This window comes from Cinclus cinclus, chromosome 17 (genome assembly GCF_963662255.1).
Source record: "Cinclus cinclus chromosome 17, bCinCin1.1, whole genome shotgun sequence".
Taxonomy (NCBI): domain Eukaryota; kingdom Metazoa; phylum Chordata; class Aves; order Passeriformes; family Cinclidae; genus Cinclus; species Cinclus cinclus.
The window spans coordinates 8,045,828-8,063,998 of NC_085062.1; the positions used below are offsets into that span (position 1 = coordinate 8,045,828).

The following is an 18,171-nucleotide window of genomic DNA, read 5'->3' on the forward strand; positions in this document are numbered from 1 at the left end:
GTGCTTCTGCAAAGCTTTATTTTCCTTGAACTGTGCTGTATTTGGCTGTGGGTCTCTGGATTGGTAGACTTTTGACTGCATTAAGACTGCAGGTTTGATCTTGCAATGCAGCTACATGTCTTTTTCTCATGGTAATTTCTGTTAATGTGCTCTTTGATAGAGCAGCATTATTGCTGGTTATCTGTGAACCATGTGTGTTATCAAGCATATCTTTATGGTTCTCTGGACAAGGCTTTGGTGACCATATGGTGTCAGTTTAATTAACTTTTAAATATGTAAATACAGTGGTCTAGAAGTGTGTAATGAAGGCTCTTCTGTGTCCGTTTCCATTTTAGCTCAACAGTACATGAAAACTGCAGTTGAACTGCAGCTTCATCCAAGAATGTGAATTGAGGCTATCTTTTTAGCATTAGGTAGGCAGCTGTGATAAATATTGAGCATTTTTGTTGTTGAATTAAACACGAAAATGATACCTTGATTGTGAGACTGTTCTGGCCTCTTGGCTGCTGAGCCCAAATTTTTCGTGAAGTTTAAACTGCATATAAATGACTTGTCTTGTTAAAACAGTGCTGCTGTTTCCAATTGCAGGCCCTAATGTGTAGACTTGAGGATTTCCAATGCCCTTTATTGTCATTAAATCCATTTACAAAATCTGAAATAAGTAACATTATACATGGAGTTATTCCAGTACTATTTATTGAACTCATGTCCCCATGTTTTTGGGGAAGATTTTATAGCAAGGAGAATTGTAAGAGGGCTTCTTAAAATGGAAAGTTGTGTGTAAAGTTATATGTAACAGGTCTCATCTTTAAAGGAACCAAAAAATGGAATACAAAATTCATTTGCTGTTGCTAAGCTAAGTTTGGTACTTGTTAGGCAACACTGCATTTCAATATTGGTTTTTGTTCTGGCTTTCTCTTCTGCTTGAGGTAACTCTTGTCACCTCTTGTTGTTTTTTTGTTTTGATGGAGTGAAAAGCCATCAAATGGCCATGCCAGCTCTGAATGATTTTTGACCTCATGTTGTCAGTCAGTTCAGATGTCACATGTTAATTTTTCCCCGTGTAGTGCGTTGGCCCTGGCTGGACCCCAGGCACTACCAAAGCCCCTCTCTCACTGCCCTCCCCAACTGGATGGGAAAAGAAAAATGTCACTGGGGCTTCATGGGTTGAGATAAGGGCCAGGACAGATTTTCTTCTTAGATATGTTATCCCAGATGCCTTAGCACCATTTCTGATGCTCCCAGCCTTGGCCAGCAGCATGTCCATCCTGGAGCTGGCTGGACACAGCAGAAGCTTCCAGCAGCTTTTCACAGAAGCCACTGCTGTAGCTGCCCCCTACCAAAACCTGGCCACGCAACCCCAATACCAGCTTCCCTGGATTTTTGTGTTCTCCTGACAGAGGCTATTCAGTGTGTCTGATCAGGGGTTCCATTCCCAGGTGCTGAACATTGGAACACTTAGTTGCTGTTGGTAAGGTGGGAAAGTCTGTCTTTACTAAACACTGCTCTTGCTGCACGTCACCAACTCTTCCCGTGTGTGGGTAGAGAATCTGTGGATCCCTTCTCGATAGCTTTTCAGGCTACTGCGTACCCAGCAGGGTCAGAGCTTTATTAACAAGAAGAACGTGCAGCCACAGACCACAGAGATTCAGAGAGTGTAACTAATTGATGTGTGTGGATTGTAGGTCATATCTGCATGAGACACCCGGCGATGACAGAGAGTGATTTAATTCAAAACAACCGGCGTGTTCCGTCCGCGAGCTGCCACAGTGCCCCACTAACCTCGGTGGCGTCACCACCTCTGCCTGGGTGTCGGTGCAGGCTGCTGCCCTTTGGGATCCCGCAGGAGCCAGCGCTGGCAGCTGACAGATGAGAGCACACGGGGCTGTGGGGCTGCTCGCTGCTGCAGGAAAGTAGGTCATGGCCAAAAGTAGCCTTGGCTGCCTTTGTGGAAGTGTGCCTGTGAGAGAGGAGTCAGCTGAGAAAAGAGCTCGCACGGTTTTGCGTTGGTTTTTTTTTTTTTTTTTTTTAGCCCTTCCTTGCTGTGGAGCAGCTGGCACTACGTGCCATGAAATGTGTCTGCTTTCCAGTATTTCTGCATAAAATATTTTTAGAAGGGAATATGTGGCTCTTATTTCTGCTTAAGGGGAGTTGCAGATGCTTGTGGCTTTTTCATTGTCATTAGGAATTTAAAATTTAATTAGATCAAGTGTTTTTAATGAACACATTTTTTTTCCCCTCTTGCTTTCTTAACTGGAGCATGGCTGAAACTGGATGATGGGTGTGTGTCAGGGAAACTCAGCTTAAAAATAGTTCTGAACCTGAGTTATGTATGCAATATTTGTTCTCTCTTAAGCATCGTTAATAACAAAAAAGACATGAAAACAAGTGCTTTAACTCATTTTAGGATTCATTCACTCCTGCTGTCTCCCCGTGAAGATCGGTGCCTGTTTGTGGCATAACGGTCATTTCCATGGCAACAAACTGTGTGATGGTGCTTGCAAAGCTTTGACTTTTGGTGGAGAATAAATAAAAGGAGATTCACCCACATGCAAGATAATCCTGGTTTTGTGTGAAATGAAGAACTTGAGAGGAAAAAAAATTACATTATACAGTTTGCCTGTATCATGTCCTTTTGCACTTTGCTGGGTAATGTGTAGTTGTTTCAAAACTGAACTTCTGGAACTCCTGGTTGTGGACTCCCTCGTCTGTGGCTGCTCTGTGTGCAGTTGCCAGGTCTTGTAGCCTGGTCTTGGGCATTGAGCAATCCTTTGTAGCACATCATCATCTGGTTTTGCTGTTTTGAGGTTCCAAAGATTTCCTTTGACAAAACACTAAATCTCCCTCTTGCCTTGCCGTGCAAGCCAAAGCACAGAGCTGCTCCAAAGGGCATGAGTTGACATGCCAAGGTCACTTCTTCAAGAGAGGCCAGCCTGTGGCAACAGAAGTTTGCAATATTCGTACAGCGTTTCAGTACAGAGTTCTCACTCCAGGCAGTATTTCAACTCCTGTATGACAGTCACTATTTTTTTTATTTACTGTTGACATAAGACTGTGTAAGTGCTGGTCTCTGTGGGCAGCAGATCCAGCATGAACAGGTGATGCACCATGAGTAACTGAGGCTGAAAAATAACCTTTTTCCATATTATGGAAAGATATGACCTGAAGTACCATACTATTTCCCTGGGCGCAGAGTGAGAGTCCAAGGACTTGGCAACACTTCTAACAGTACATCATAGGTTGACAGATGGAAACAGTGCACTGCAGCTTTTGCTACCTTTAAAGTCTGCACAGCAGTTTAGTCTGTTTTTTCTGTGAAATTTCTGTCAAGGTCTAAATCTGAATCTTTAATCATGCTAAACTGTTTCTTACAGAACTATTTCCGTTTTTCTTTAAAGATGCTCCTATGTTTTGAGCATAGCTCAGGTCTGCCAGGAGGATAATTTAAGAACCTGTCATGAAATTATCAATGTTTCCAGTGGTTGTGTTTCTAAAGAAGCTTTTTCTGAGACAAAATTTTTTGGCTGTTGCACAACATGTACACAGATGGATGCTGCTTTGTGTTAATAGTTGTCTAGGTTGAACAGATCTGTCCAGGATCAGGTGCTCATTTTGGCAACTCTGCAGCTGGCTACTACTTCTTTGATAAATTTGTTCTTGCAAGAAGATAAATAAGTAAATAAAGCTCTGCATTCACTTAGTTATTTCAGAAGCTGCCATTCCTTTTGCTGTCCTTCTTTGTGCCCCAGCAGTGGGCAGATACTGGAGTGTTTGGGGTGGTTTTTTTTGAGACTCCACTTAAGGAAAAGCAGCGGTACTGGTCTTCTATCCCATAACTAAATATAACTGAACCTGGCCTCTTTTCCCCTTCCCATCTCATTCCTACTAGCTCTCATTGCTCTTCCTGCTAATAAATTAGAGAGATGGTTACCTTTCTGGCAGAAAATGAGCCTGGCAGTTGGTTGAGAGCAATTTGAGAAGCACCTCCCTATAAACGAAATGAGTCCAGCTGTCATAACATGTACTCTGTAAACCAAGAATATGAATTTTGATTAGGCACAGAAAGCCCACTAACTTAGTTTCACACTTTTCTTTATTGCTCTTTGCCATAGTGATTGAAGTAGCAGTGTCAGCACTGGGGCTGGCAGATCTCCACTTGTAGCTGTTTATAAAGAGCTGTCTGGGTTATAAAAACCTCCCTAATCTCTTCAGGTACATGTTTTGAGAAGAGAAACAATTGTTTCTTTTAGTAGGCCTCTGCTGTGGGTGCTTTTAAGGCTCCATTTGGCAGTGAAACTCTCTGACAGCTGATACAATCAAAAAACTTGTTTTTTAGAAGTCTCAGATCCTGACTCAGCCTTGCAGCTTGTTGGGCTGGATCTTCGGTCTCCAGCTGGGTGCCACAGTAAAGCACTGCCTGACCATCCTGGTGGGTTCTGCTGGTGGGTGGCCACAGTAAAGCACTGCCTGACCATCCTGGTGGGTTCTGCTGGTGGGGTCACCCAGGTCATGATGTGCCCTGGCTTGCCAGTGATGTACCCAAATCACAAACTGACCCCATGGAATGACTGGGGGCCTGGCAGGTTACTGAAGGCTCCCTGTTCTTTTGGGTGTGTTTGCAGCTTCCATGTCTTAGGAAAGGCTGCAGGACAGGAGCAGCCTGATTGTCCAGAAATGTTTGCCAGCCCAACATCTCTTCCCATGTCAGAAAACCCTTCCAGAGTGAGAGCAGCAGAAAAATGCCATAGACATGCTTCTGATGAAGTGTGGGAGAGCAGGAGTAACTTAGTTTGCAGTGTCCTTTCTAGAGCTGGAGAATATTATCCCAGCCTTGCTGTCACCTCAGTTCCCTGTTCAGTGGAATTGTTACCTGGGGGTTAAGTGGCTGAAAATCTCTCCTGGGAGTCCCTTCATGACCCCAAGTGCCTCTCCAGAAAACCTGTGCCTCCGTTTCTCTTTATTATTGCTGGCTGTCATGTGAGCTGTGCTGCACATTTCCTGAGTTAAAGGAAAATTACAGTTATTTCAGAAAAGGCATCGAGCTTGATTGTCAGAATGGTTTGCTGGCTTTATGACTTTCATCAGAGGTCCCTGCTGAATTGCCCTTTCTGATCAGCAGCAATGATCTTTGCCTCTTAGCTTTTCATGCAAACTCCCTTTCAGTCTGTGCTGAGTTGTGCAACTCCTGGAGCTGATTCACCATGCTTAGCACTGTACTGTGTCAAATTCAGCCCTGTAAACAAACATATCCCAGTTCTCAGGCTCCCTCAGCCTTGCTTTTGTGGGCTGTGACTTGAATTCCCAGGGTTCTGATGATTCAGACAATTTGCAATATATTATTAATAAATTATGTACTATTGAAACCCTAGCAGTTATGTTACAGTTTCCTTTTATTTCCATGGTTACATTCTTTTGTGATTAATCTTTTTAATGCTTTATTTTCTTTAGAAACTAGATGCCAAATCACTTATAAAGCTGAATTTTGCTAAAAACAGTGAAGGTGAGTGCAGTCATTTTCTGTGGTGGTGTTTTGTTAGGTTTTTTTCCTTAATGAGTGCTTTAATAAATTCTGGTTTGTCTTACTCATGGTGAACTTAAGTAGTTTGTGTTCTCTATCATGGTTTTTATTTTTTGAGTAGAATAATTGCTTCTTGTGAGTGATATGTTTACCTTCAAAGTTCTATTTCTGCTTTTCTTTACACTGGGGAGCTGTAAATTATTCAGCAATTTTACTTTACTATAGCTGCTACTGCACTAAGGTACTGTTTACTTTAAGGAAAGAATCAGAAAAAGTGAAATTTCTGTAATGTTATCTTATTTCCAATTTGCCTGTGGCAATATTTGCTGTTCACTTGGTTTTGAACAGCTTTTTGTTTATAAAAGGGAATAGACTTAAGTAAACACGTGGGATTTTATGAATAGAAGCACACAAGACAGCTGTCTCGAGTTTTATTTCTGCAAGATATAAAATCAACCTCTTAAGAGAGCATGGTAGGAACAAAACAGAGGAGTGAAGATGAATTCATCTTCTACAAAGCAGATAATGATTTCTTCAAAATGAAAATGGATAAGATTAGGTGGGAATAAAATTCTGGAGTGTCTGTCTCATTTTACCAAAATCTACGGACTACAAGGTCTTTTCTGTAGCTGATGGATTTCTTCTGTGCCTTGTGCTCCATCTGTCTCAAGAGCAGGGTGTTAAAAATTGATCAATAGTCAGTGTGGCCAAGGCTTTTGAGAAATACCCATGACATTGTGCTTTCCCTAAAGAAATCCAGCTTATAATGCTGGGATGGAATGACAACCGCCATAGAGTCTTAGAAGCTTTTTCCTTAAAAAGCTGCATTCTGTGTCATTAACTAATCAAGGGAAAGTGCAACAAAAATCAAAAGTTGCATTTCTGTCTGTGTACCTTCTGTCCTGATCAACATACGTGTGTCCTCAGCAGTTTTGCTTTTCCTAGGACTGAGAATATGGTGGTTTGTTCTCTTTTATGAAGCTGGAACGAGGCCTCACAATTTACTGGTGTGTTTCTGTATCCATCAGTTGGGCCATACCCTGATGCCACTTGCAAAAATCCCTTTTTAAACTTGTTGAGTTTCAGTGCCTTGTGGCAATGGCTTTCCCTCAGCCCTGGTGGCATTAACAAAAGTGTCCTCAGCTTTGACTTGTGCAGGGGGCAGAGCTGCCTCTGGTGCCACAGTGAGGGGTCAGTCTCTGCAGGTGTTTGCCTCCCCTGTCCCTGCACGTGCTGTGAGCAGCCTGTTCTGGCCTCCCTGCTGGTTTTGATTTTCCAATGATCATTAGGAGAAAAAGAATCAAATAGGCCTAACTCATTTCAAAAATCTCCCCCAAGCCCCCAGGTCTAGCAAACTGATCAAGTATTAATAACCTTCTTCTAATTGCTTTCTGCTGAGATTATCCAGATATTTTTCTTTTTCTTCCTACATTGCCTCCCATCAGTTTGCTTGCTGTTGACTTGTTTAATATTTATGCTGACCCTCCTGGGAAAATTCACAGCTTGATTAGAGCAGAAGCTGAGTTCCTTATTGAGTAACGTGTTCAGATTTAATGACATTCTGCTTGCCACATTTGAATACAAAATGCTCCTCTCTGCTTAAAGCACAATGGTTGTTGTGAACTTTTCTGTAGGCTATGAGCTAAACTTTTATTCCTGGAAGCAAGAGTGATACAGAGCAGGGGACATGTTACAAGGTACAAGCTCAAGTTATCAATAGACCTTTGGTTACAACAGTAACAGTTATATTGTGGCATTTCATAAATATCAAGCAAGCTGTACAAAGTTCTGTGCTAGGGAATTGAAGGCAATAGATTTCAAAACTTCACTTTCCTTGTTTGTTTTACAGCTGTCTTAACTGTTACTTTTTCTAACACTTTTTCTGTTACTGGAGAATCAAAATATTATTAAAATATCATTAAATACACACTGAAGATACACTTGATATTAAAAATAAATGTAAATATCATCCAGAGAGATCAGAGAAATTAGCTATTTCAAAACAGTTGCAGGTCTTCCATTCCAATAAAGTTTACACTTTTTTCCCTCTCTCAGGCAAGTACCACTGTCCAGTGCTGTTTACTGTATTTACAAATAACTCCCATATTGTGGCCATCAAAACTACTGGAAATGTGTTTGCCTATGAGGTAGGTTGTCTGCTGTGTTTTATTATCAATATTTTATACTTGATGCATTTCAGTCAAAATCACAAAATGTTTTAGAAAGACAGGTGAATTTTATTTTTGTTTTAAAGCCTGGGAAATTAAAGGATGGGAGGTTAACTGACTTCACAAATTGTTGTCCAACTTTAGCCTTCAAAATAGGAACAACTTTAGAATATGAATTAAATAGAATTTCTAAAACTTTTTCTGAAGTTAATCTGCATGTACTGAGTCTTGTTTTTCAAAATTAGTAGCTTTTATATGCTTCTCAGTTGAATTAACAGACAAATTTTCTGTTGTCCTTTCTGATGCAGTGTCATCACAAAACCACAAATTGCCTCATTTTTATTCATATCACTGAATAAAAAAGAGCATTTTAGTTGGAGCTGGGGGAATAGGAGAAAGAATGCCTTAATGGACACTTAAACTGCATTTTTATTCGTGTTTTGTGATCATTTATGTGAACCCAAATGGAATTTGAATTGTGACTTCTTTGCATAGCCCTTACTGTAAAAGCAAGGTTTATTTATTTTTTAAGTAGCAAATAAATCCTTCAATTAATGAATCCATATGCAGTGTTGTAAAAAGACACAACTATGGAATGGAGATTGCAAGATTCCTCTTTAAAAAACAACCCAGCAGACCACACAAAACTGTCAAGTTTTGTAGGGATGAGAGACAAAAGTTTCTCATTTGTTAAAGCCCACAATGAAAACATTGCAGCTGCCAGTTGAGAATGAGGGTGAAATGGGGTTTTTTTATGACTTGGTCTTCCAGATTTTTTATAAATCACATACTTAGTTGTAATATTTACACACAAGAATCAGATTTTTGATATCTGTGTCTTTTTCCTGGCTCTTAGGCAGTTGAGCAGCTGAACATAAAACCAAAGAGCTACAAGGATCTCCTGACAGATGAGCCCTTCACTCGGCAAGACATTGTCACACTGCAGGTGAACTTTCCTCCCTTGCATCTTATACCATACAGGGTTTTATTTTGCAGAGGGTGAAATGCTGCTGTGTGCACTGTCCTACCTGGAAACTGAACACAGAAACTTCACTGTATTTTCTTTGTTATTCAGATGAGCTGTGAAGACTCCATGTGACACAATCTGGATGAGTAGGAGCGTGGTTGGTCTGTGGTATCAAAATAAACAATTTAGAATGTAAAGTATTTAAACTTCTAGGAACTTGACGTGTTACATTAGGACTGAAGTGGATTGTCCATCTTACTCTTCCAAAGATGTATAAAAGAGTCAAAGGTTCAGAAAAGTGTTTTCCATGGAACGTTTCTCTAAATGTAGAGTAAGGCAGCAAACCAGAGGACTTTCTCTGATTGCTTTTTTGGAATGTTTTGCTTCTTTATAGATACCAGTGTTGGTTCTTTGCTGATTTTAAGAAAATTAAAACCTAAATTAGAAGAGCATTGTGAATTTTACAGTGTAAAAGATAGTTATTTACAGATGAAGTTTAGTATCAAAAGGTCTAAAACTTTTGTTTTAAAGTTGGTGCTTTTAAGCTTGCATGATTTCAAAACAGGGGAAGAAAGATTCTTGTATCCTTATTATTGAAATCATGAGTTAGTATTCATCTCATGAACACTTAATTACCACTAGCCAAGACCAATACATTCTAATTCAAATAGAAAAATATTTTTCATTTATGTCTAAATTTAAATAAAATGTAACCCTTCTTCCCTACTCCCCAGTGCTTAACAGTATGTTTTCAATTTTTTTTTCCTCTGTTCCTTTAGGCTTGTTGGTGTTCAAGCTAATGCAACAAAGTAAAATATTTTTATTCCAATGGATGAAAAAATACAGATTTTTTTCTGTCTGAAAGCTCCCAACAGAATGTTATTTCTGTGTAACTGCATGGTTGCTAATGAATTTGAAAAAGTGAAAAAAGACAAATGTCTAAAAATGTGTCTTTGCACCCTTTTGGAAAACCAAGTTATTTTGAACAAACAATTGAAGTATGCAGCTGCTAAAAAAATATTTTGATACGTTTTATAGGGTTGGAATTGAATGTATGTATAAAGAGTATGTTCCTCTTACTTGGCTAGCTGTGATTTTTCACAGCTGCTCTAAATCTCTAAGTGCAACGTCTGAAAATTTAGTTGTTCCCTATGTGAGTCTTATCAATATTTTTCATCTTCATTCTTGCCATGTTGTGTTTCTGTCTTGCTTGGAGGAATATGTCTAATATGAAACTGAGTAGATTCTGATAGTTGTGCAGTCCAAGGTCATGGTCACACATTCCCTGCACCTCTCCCACCTCCCTTTAGGGTGGTGTTCATGTTGTGTGAGTAGATTTGATTCTCTTAAGGAATCAGTTAATTGTGGATTGGGGTTAACTTCTGCAGTGCACAGTCTTGTGCTACACTCTTAGATAAGTTTAGAAGTAGCAAAGATACCCTCATCTTGGGGTTGGCCTGCAAGAGATTTGACCATCTGAATGCTGTTGACCTGATAAAATTTGACCTTTTACCAGATCGGTTTTTAATTTTATTTTTTTTTCAGAATTATTTTAACAGTCTAAAATGGCTTCAGGCTGTTGAAGGAGTAAGAGCCATTTACTGCACTGCACAACACCCACTGCAAACTTGCATGTAGAAATTGATTTCTCCTATTCAAATTCTGCCCTACCATGACTTGCTTTTGTTGAAGCCAGGATTCAACCTGAAGTGGCATGACTAGCCTGGGTATTAGAATTGCTTAAGTAGATGTGGTAGAGAAATGTGTTGTTATTTTCTCACAGTGTTTTCTTCATATAAATTATTGAAAGACAGACTGATGTCTCCTCTACAAGCTCTCTTGTTGACAACACTGCAGGCAGCGTGGTGGCTTCAGGCTTCACACTGCCAAGCTCCACCACCTGTGGCTCTGTTTCTTAGCCAGAGTTCATGACTGCAATCTGTTGTTTTAGAGCTCTACCCCAATTCCTCCTTCTCCTAAAAACCTTTCAGTTCTGTGTTGAAATGTATCACTTAGTTGTTTTCTTCTTCCTCCATGTAAATGGAGTGCTGTGGTATCCAAGAGAGCTGAAATTGAGACTGAGTTGGTATCACTGACCCTGCTGTTTGGCAGAAAACTAGATATAAAGGAAGTTGCTATAAAAAACATTATTTGCTTTGCAAATAACAGCTGAATAGAGCTGTCTGTAATGGATCTGTGTTCAGCAACAGAAAGCAGCATTTCCAGAGGCCAACTCTGAATGTCCTAGGAAACAGATGGGGTACCTGTGTTTGGTAGTGCAATATGACGTGATAAGTGGAAAATATGAATTACATATGTTTACAGATGATTTGTATAATCCCATTTTTCCTTACTGATACCTAAAGGACAATCCTACATCTGTTTGGATTTTACCAAAATGGTAATTGACCTCAAACATGGCTTCTCTCTCTTAATATATATAAGACAAGAAAGATTTCCTCTTTTCAGAGGAGGAAGAATTTCATAATATGGTTTTCCTGTTCTTGGTGCTAAACATTCAAACACAAGTCATAATCCTGTTATCTTTTCTGCTAAGTACCATCTCATCTGCTTGCTTTGAGTTTAGTAGCAGTTATTTATGTGCTATTTACTTGTTAAAAATGACAACTTGGTTTTTTTTTGAAACTAAAAAAGCAGAATCACAACTTTAGTTGTTAATAATACTGTCTTAGGTCTGTGGTGTGCTTCTCTTTGTAAAGGAATCTGCAGTGCTTCCTACATGTAGTTCCATATTCAGAAATTACTTTTTCCCCCGTTGAAATGTAAATGTCCTGGGGTGGAGCATGGCAGTTTTTCATCAGCATATGGCCATATTATCCAGCCAGTCAGGGCAGGAGGTAAAGACTAATACCATATCCTGGTGTGCAAGATACATTAACAGTACTGGAATGGAGTTATTCAGGCAGAAGTAGTCATGGCTTCTAGTTTAGGATTTTGCTGATGATGACAGAAATGCACATGACATTATTCCATATGATATATCCTTCCTAGATACAGCACTCCTAGTGTGACTGAGTTTTTACACTAAAGTTTAAATTTCCTTGTTTTAGCTTTATGATCTTGCTACAAACTCATCAAGCTTTCCATCTTCTGCAGTGCAGGTCTTACATTTTTCCAAGTTTCTCTCTCCGTATCATTATTTCAGATAATTTTTCTCCCAACTGTACTGGTTCATGTCTCTTTTAAATGGAATTTGCTGTTTTATGTTGTCTATGTTTCTCATAACTTTAAACCCACTTATATTCTTTACCTTTGGTGATCATCAGCTCAGCCTAACTCAGCATCCCTTGAAAATGTCATGAGCGTGTTCCCAGCTGACAGACAACTCAAGAACTGTAAGATTAATTAGTTACATAGAGTGGGTAAGGCAGGATGTAAAACACTTGGAGATCTGTGAGGACAGGATGTCTGTAATGGAAAAGCTGATATTGTCAACACTTGTTTGCCATTCTGGTACATTGGTGTTCATCATTTCACTTTGCAATTGGTTTCAAGGTAGGATTGAGTACAGCTTTTGAAATAATAGTGCATTAGACCTCAATTCAGATCAAGGTATTTCCTCCAGTCCTATGTTTTACAGGTTTTCAGCTAGTATTCAGTTTGAATGTTTAACCTAATTTGAGATTATCTTCCAAGTAAATTTTTGGGAGATTGACTGCTAGATCTCAGTGCCTACTGTCAAATCTCTATGGCAGAATCTGGTAGAAATTATTATTAATTGATGTAATGTAAATTCCATGTGTGTTACAATCCTATATTATGCAAATTATTCTTTGTGTAATGATGTGGAAGTTAACAGCAGGCACATAAATAGCTGTCATCTGAATTCCTCCATATAAGACCAGGCAGGCTGAAGCAAGTGTCTGCCCTTGCTCCAGGTAGAGAGAGGAACAGGGTCAGGCAGTGCTTTGCTGGACACAGTGGTGGACTTCCCATGCTAGCAAGTGTGAGAGGTCCTGAGGAGAGCAAAGGAAGAATGCTGCAATACCCAGCTTTCAGATCCCATTTGATAGGAAGTGTTCAGAGGAGTGAAGAACAATTTCCCCTTTAGCACCCTGTCAATTTGTCATCCTCCAATATGGCTCTGTTCACAAACAAGAGGCAAGTTTAAGTTTGTGAGGATACAGCAGAAATTATTCCTGCTCTGGAAACTCTTCAGAGCTATTGCTGAGCTGTGTGCTGGCAGGGGATTTAATGAGAAATGTGGCTGTGATCAGTGGCAGTGCTGCAGGTGAGGCAGAGGCACATGTGGGGGTTCCTCCTTGCCTAAGGAACTGCAATAAAGCCCCTGCCCTGCTGTGCCAGGGGTAGCAGGCACAGGGCTCTGGTGGCAGCCTGCAGAGAGCCTTCCCTGGTGGATGCAGGATAACAAATCCATCTTCTTTGCGTGGCAGAAATCGAGGGGGGAAGAGAAGAAAATACCAAGTCTGGGTAAATGCTAACAGGTGTGCTGCTGTTAAAGGGGGAAAAAAGCCTCATACTATTATGTGCTTCCTTATGTCAGTTTTATTGTTTCTATATAACCCAATCAGCTGTGGACAAGACATGGCTCTGACAAGCTGTTAAACACCACTGACATTTGTGGCAGGAAACACAGCTAATGAGCAGAGCTGGAGGTAGCTGAGCTGCACACTGTTAATTGATATTTCCCTCCTCAGCTATTCCTCATTTGCTCTCGGTGTGACAGAAGGTCAGAGCAGATTTCTGCACGGTTGTGGGTGAGGTCTCTGCGAGGGAGAATCCTGCACCAATGGACGTGCAGAGAAGTGGGTAAAGAAGTGGGACATGGTCAGCATATGAGGCTGACAGTCCTGAGGATAATTAGGGATGAAGCATGGCCAGCCAAATGGTAAGAGAGAAATCAGGACTCAAAGAAATTACACAGCCTAAACCTGCTGGTTTTAACCTGCTTTTTTGAGGGCTTGTATGTGGTGCATAAGATTAACAGAGTTCATGCTGTTTCCCTAAGTAGGTAAAACCAGAAAATGTCTGGAAAAAAACAAATTGAATAAAACTTGAGATTAGCTCTTTTCAGAGCTCAGCTTTCAGGAAAACATTAAATATGAGATTTTTAATAGTGATGATAATTAGCAACTCTTTGAAGTCTATATCTGTGCTAGTAGTTTGCTAAACTAAAGTTTATGGTTTGTAACCTTAACAGGAAAAACCCTGAGACTACCAGCCATGGTGCTTTGAATATGTATTTTTAAACATGCTAAGACAAACAAAAGCGGGCCATGGTTCATCTTCCTTTCTGGTTTCTGTGCACTTACACAGAACTTATTTCTTTAGGTCTTTGGGCTCCAGGCCTTAATCTTAGCAGGATTGGGAACATCCCTATGAGTCCAGCCTCTCTCTGATCAGGAGAGGCAATTAATTCATTAGAGTTTGAGGTTTTGACAATGTGAGTGTGTCTGTCTGCCTGTCCCTGTGGCATCTTCTTCGGACTGCTCTGATTCTGTGCCCAGTAACTGTCATGGATGCAATGAGAGGAGCTTGGCAGGCTAATTATTACTGTTTAGACAGTTTTCTTCCTGAAGTGATGTGTCTAAAGACTGTGCAAACTTACAAAATTTTCATAGCCTTACCTTTAAAAATTGTGTATCTCCTGTTGTAGGACTCAGTACCACCAGTAAGGAAATGGTTTGTGTCTTCTACAGCACAGGTTGGACTGGTCAGATGTATTTCTGCTCTGGGGGGCAGGTAGAAGCAAATGGTACCTTGTGTTTGATTTAGTATTCACTGCAGTACTTGCACAGTATGCTACTTCTGATTCACACTAATTCTAATCAAACTAATTCTAATCTAACTTCTCTTAGTATATCAAGATGTTGTGTTTTAGAGGGAGGAATAAACATGTCCTATGTGTCCTGTACAAGATGATACTCAAATTTTAATTTGAGGAGCCATTTCTGAGGGGAAAATCTCTTTTGGGGTAGGTGTGTGGGTTGTCCCACTTCTCAAAGTGTGCTGAATCTCTTGCTTTGCAGAATCAGGAATACAGGGGACAGCACTGTAAACCAGACCTTTGTCAAGGTTTCTGTTGGAACAGCTGGCCCACGTGGATGTGATGGAAGGTTGGGTCACAGTTCTGGGCTCTGGAGTTCAGATCTCCCAGAGGGCACATGGACAGCTGCTCTGCAAGGAGAAGGAGCTGCCCTGTGGCCTCTGCTGTCCTCCATATGATAATGGATGCACTGCCAAAGCAGGGGCTGGTGATTTCAAGTGCCCTGAGAAATCCCTGCAAGGAAAGAGGCTGTAAACATTTTGCTGGAGTTGCTCAATGCTTGTGATTAGGCTGCTTAAGCCACGTAGATGTTTTGAATGAACTGTGGCTGTTAAATGTTGTGAACTAATCTGATTTGTGGTACCCTGAGCACAAGGCCCTGGGTTTTGTAAGGCACTGGCAGTTGTGATGTCCTTTATTTATTTTTAAACAATCAATAAACCAATCAATGAAGAAGCTTTGTTTAGAGGAACATCATGAAGGTGATTTCTGTTTCATTTTTGCTGCTGCTTTCCCTCCTGTCCATGAAAAATTGGTTTCAGGAGTTAGTCTTGCACTTCAGCTTTGCCATGAACTGCAGACATGGATTGCTAGAAATCCATTTATCTCTATTAATATTAGTACACAGATATTTTCTCCCTTTCCTGAAGGGGTAAGCAGTCCTTCCTTCCTTCTTTCACCTTTTGAGGCAGCACATTTATGTGCAGAGCAATAGTTGCTGTCTTGGAAAGCTGCAGCTCATGATTGCTGCAGAGTGTTTGGGAGTGAAAACGTCTTGTGAAAACACTCAAAAGTTCTTTCTCCATGCATCTTGTTGACTTTCAGAAAGCAAGGCTCAAAATCATCTCTATTCACTTATATTAATATGTATGTGAGGTAATGAATAATAAATACACCTGAGTGCTGGTGTCAGAGGAAACAAAAAATGGCTAAAAATAGATCTAAAATTCCTATTTTTTCATAGTTTTATTTAAAGATTGTTTCTTAAGCATAATCTTAAGGTTGTAATTTTTTGGGGCGGGTTTTTTTCCTCAATTAAGATCTACTGGAGGGGTATAGTGGGAGAAGAAATAATAGGAAATTGTTATCTGGTGGTTAGGAAAGGGGACAGCAGAAGGCCAGGAGGTCACATTAAGGTGCAGAATCACCTTGAATCACACAGCTTGATTTCGTGAATGTGTTTTGGTTTTACTACCAGCAATAAAACTAAAAATGCACTCTCTGGTGGAAGCATACCATTTCAGGGATGAATGAAAAGCCTAATTAGATCATTTTATAAATTATGGAGCTAGCAGCTCTGCTTGTATTAAGCATTACTTCTGGCAGAGATTAGATTGTCAAACTATGGTGGTCTGAGAAGCTTTGTTAAACTTTTTAGGATAGTGTATTTAATGCTATTCATGTTAGGTCATAGTTTTTTGCGTGTGTTGCATTATTTTTATCCTGAACTAGACACTATTGCATATTATTTTGTTAGTTTGGTATTTTAAAGTTTGAATTGTTTTCTGTAAGATAGACTTTCCATTAGTGACTGTATGTCCTGGGCTGATGTTTTGACCTTTGTGCTGCAGAGGAGCTTGAGGAAAAAACCTTGAAGTCACTGTAAGGAGAGGATTATAGACCAGTTTAATAATAGTATAAAGTAACCTAGATCACCAGTAGGCATTCCTTGTTTCACTCTTTCTAATAAAAGGTCAGAGTTCTGCAGAAAGTTGCCTAGAGATAGCATAAAGAATCAGTCAATGGACTGTGTGCTTTTGCTGTTTTCCTTCAGTGGTCATTAAATTGAATTTTCATAATAGCTTTTTTTCTTTTCATTTTTAAACATAGTTCTGTAAGCACTAGTTAAAAAAAAAACAACTGTCAAAACAGTTCTTACTGCAGAGAGTTGCTCTGAGGTTTTATTTGTAATTTGAAATGCATTGCAAAAGTTCACAGAGCATGTGCAAATCAGGCCTAGGATTATAAATAGCAGGAGATAGCTGATGTGCTTTTGCATGGATCTTAGACCAAAGCTCAGAACAAAGGAAAGAAGCAGGGCATTGTATTGTTTTTGCTTCTCTAGGATGTGGGAGACTCAACTGAGTTCTAGCAGTAACTTCTGTAGGTGATGTATGTGTAATATTATGTTTGGAACTGAATTCCAGATCCCTGATGAGTCTGCTGTGAACAGACTCATTGCTGGTGTTGGTTGGGGTTGATTGCTTTATATTTTTTTCATCTTTCTGTGGTTTGGGGAGTATGGAAGTTACTCTGTCTCTCCCTGTTTATTTATTAGGGTGTCTGCCCTTTAGTGTACTCTGTTGCTTGGAATATGTGCCTATCAGGGTCTCTGATACTAGTTTTTTTTTTAATGATTATTATTTTCAGGATCCAACAAACCTGGATAAGTTCAATGTCTCAAACTTCTTTCATGTTAAGAACAACATAAAAGTAATTGATCCAGGTAAGGATGAATTGAAGGTAGGCTGAGAAAACACCAGCCCAAACATGCAAAATCTGAAAATGTTGTGGCATTGACTCTCTGGAAGCACATCTCTCAGTGGTTAGCTTATTATGCTCATATCTATTTTTTGAGGTTTTTTTAATCTACTGTTGGGCAAGCAAGCATCTCTTTGTATTTACCCAATCATAATAAGTGAGTATTAGCTCAGATATGGAATGTTTAATATCCAGCAAATAATAAGCATACCAAGACAGAGAACAAATGAAACTTGTAAAAATTAAATATTAAATTAAAATATTAACTAAATCAAATTTCTCAGTCCAGTCCAGCAACCTCCTTTCCCTACTGTCACATTAAATATTTGATCCTGGGATTTTTGTATCACAGGTCTGGCCATCCAGTGAGGGGATAAAGGACAGAAGTTTATATTGTATCCAACTGTATTTTGTCTTTATTGTTCTATAAAAGTTTTATAAGACTTGAATGGACTTAGATAATTTCCAGTGGTTTCAAATAAATTTTCATGATAGTTGGCTTGATTTTTTTTTTCTTGTACATCATATTGGCATTTATTGTGCTATATTTTGGGTTACAATGTCATTGGTGCTATGCACCGCTATTTGTCACCGTGTGTGGAGGAATATTTATAGTTGCTAGATCTTTGTATTAAAAAACAGGGTAGCATTAATATCTGGAAACATTTTGTGTAATTTGTTATGTAATAAACTGAAGGAGAACAAAATACAATGTTTCTTTTAATTCTGAGTGATTTAACTTTGTCTTACCTAGATGAAGAAAAAGCAAAATTGGATCCATCTTACTATTTGAAAAATACAAATACAGAGACTCGAGAGACTTTACTGGAGCTTTATAAGGAATTCAAAGGCGATGACATTTTAGCAGCTACTATGAAGGCACCTGAAAAGAAGAAAGTGGATAAGCTGAATGCAGTAAGTTGACTTAATTTGTAGTTTGGTACTGATTGACTTCTTCATGAATGGTAATAGTTGTTTTTCTTCCTAGAGGCCGTATTGCTGTATAAAC

General features: G+C 39.5%; 1 protein-coding gene across 1 annotated transcript in view; it reads left to right on the forward strand.

Annotated features, from left to right (window-relative positions):
* Positions 1-18,171, forward strand: part of PPIL2 (peptidylprolyl isomerase like 2) — a 67,311-nt gene that overhangs the window by 9,334 nt on the left and 39,806 nt on the right. Inside the window, exons 6-10 of the mRNA XM_062504082.1 lie at positions 5,449-5,500; positions 7,574-7,665; positions 8,543-8,632; positions 17,052-17,127; positions 17,917-18,077. Coding sequence (XP_062360066.1) covers positions 5,449-5,500; positions 7,574-7,665; positions 8,543-8,632; positions 17,052-17,127; positions 17,917-18,077 — 471 coding nt within the window. The remainder of the gene's footprint in view (positions 1-5,448; positions 5,501-7,573; positions 7,666-8,542; positions 8,633-17,051; positions 17,128-17,916; positions 18,078-18,171) is intronic.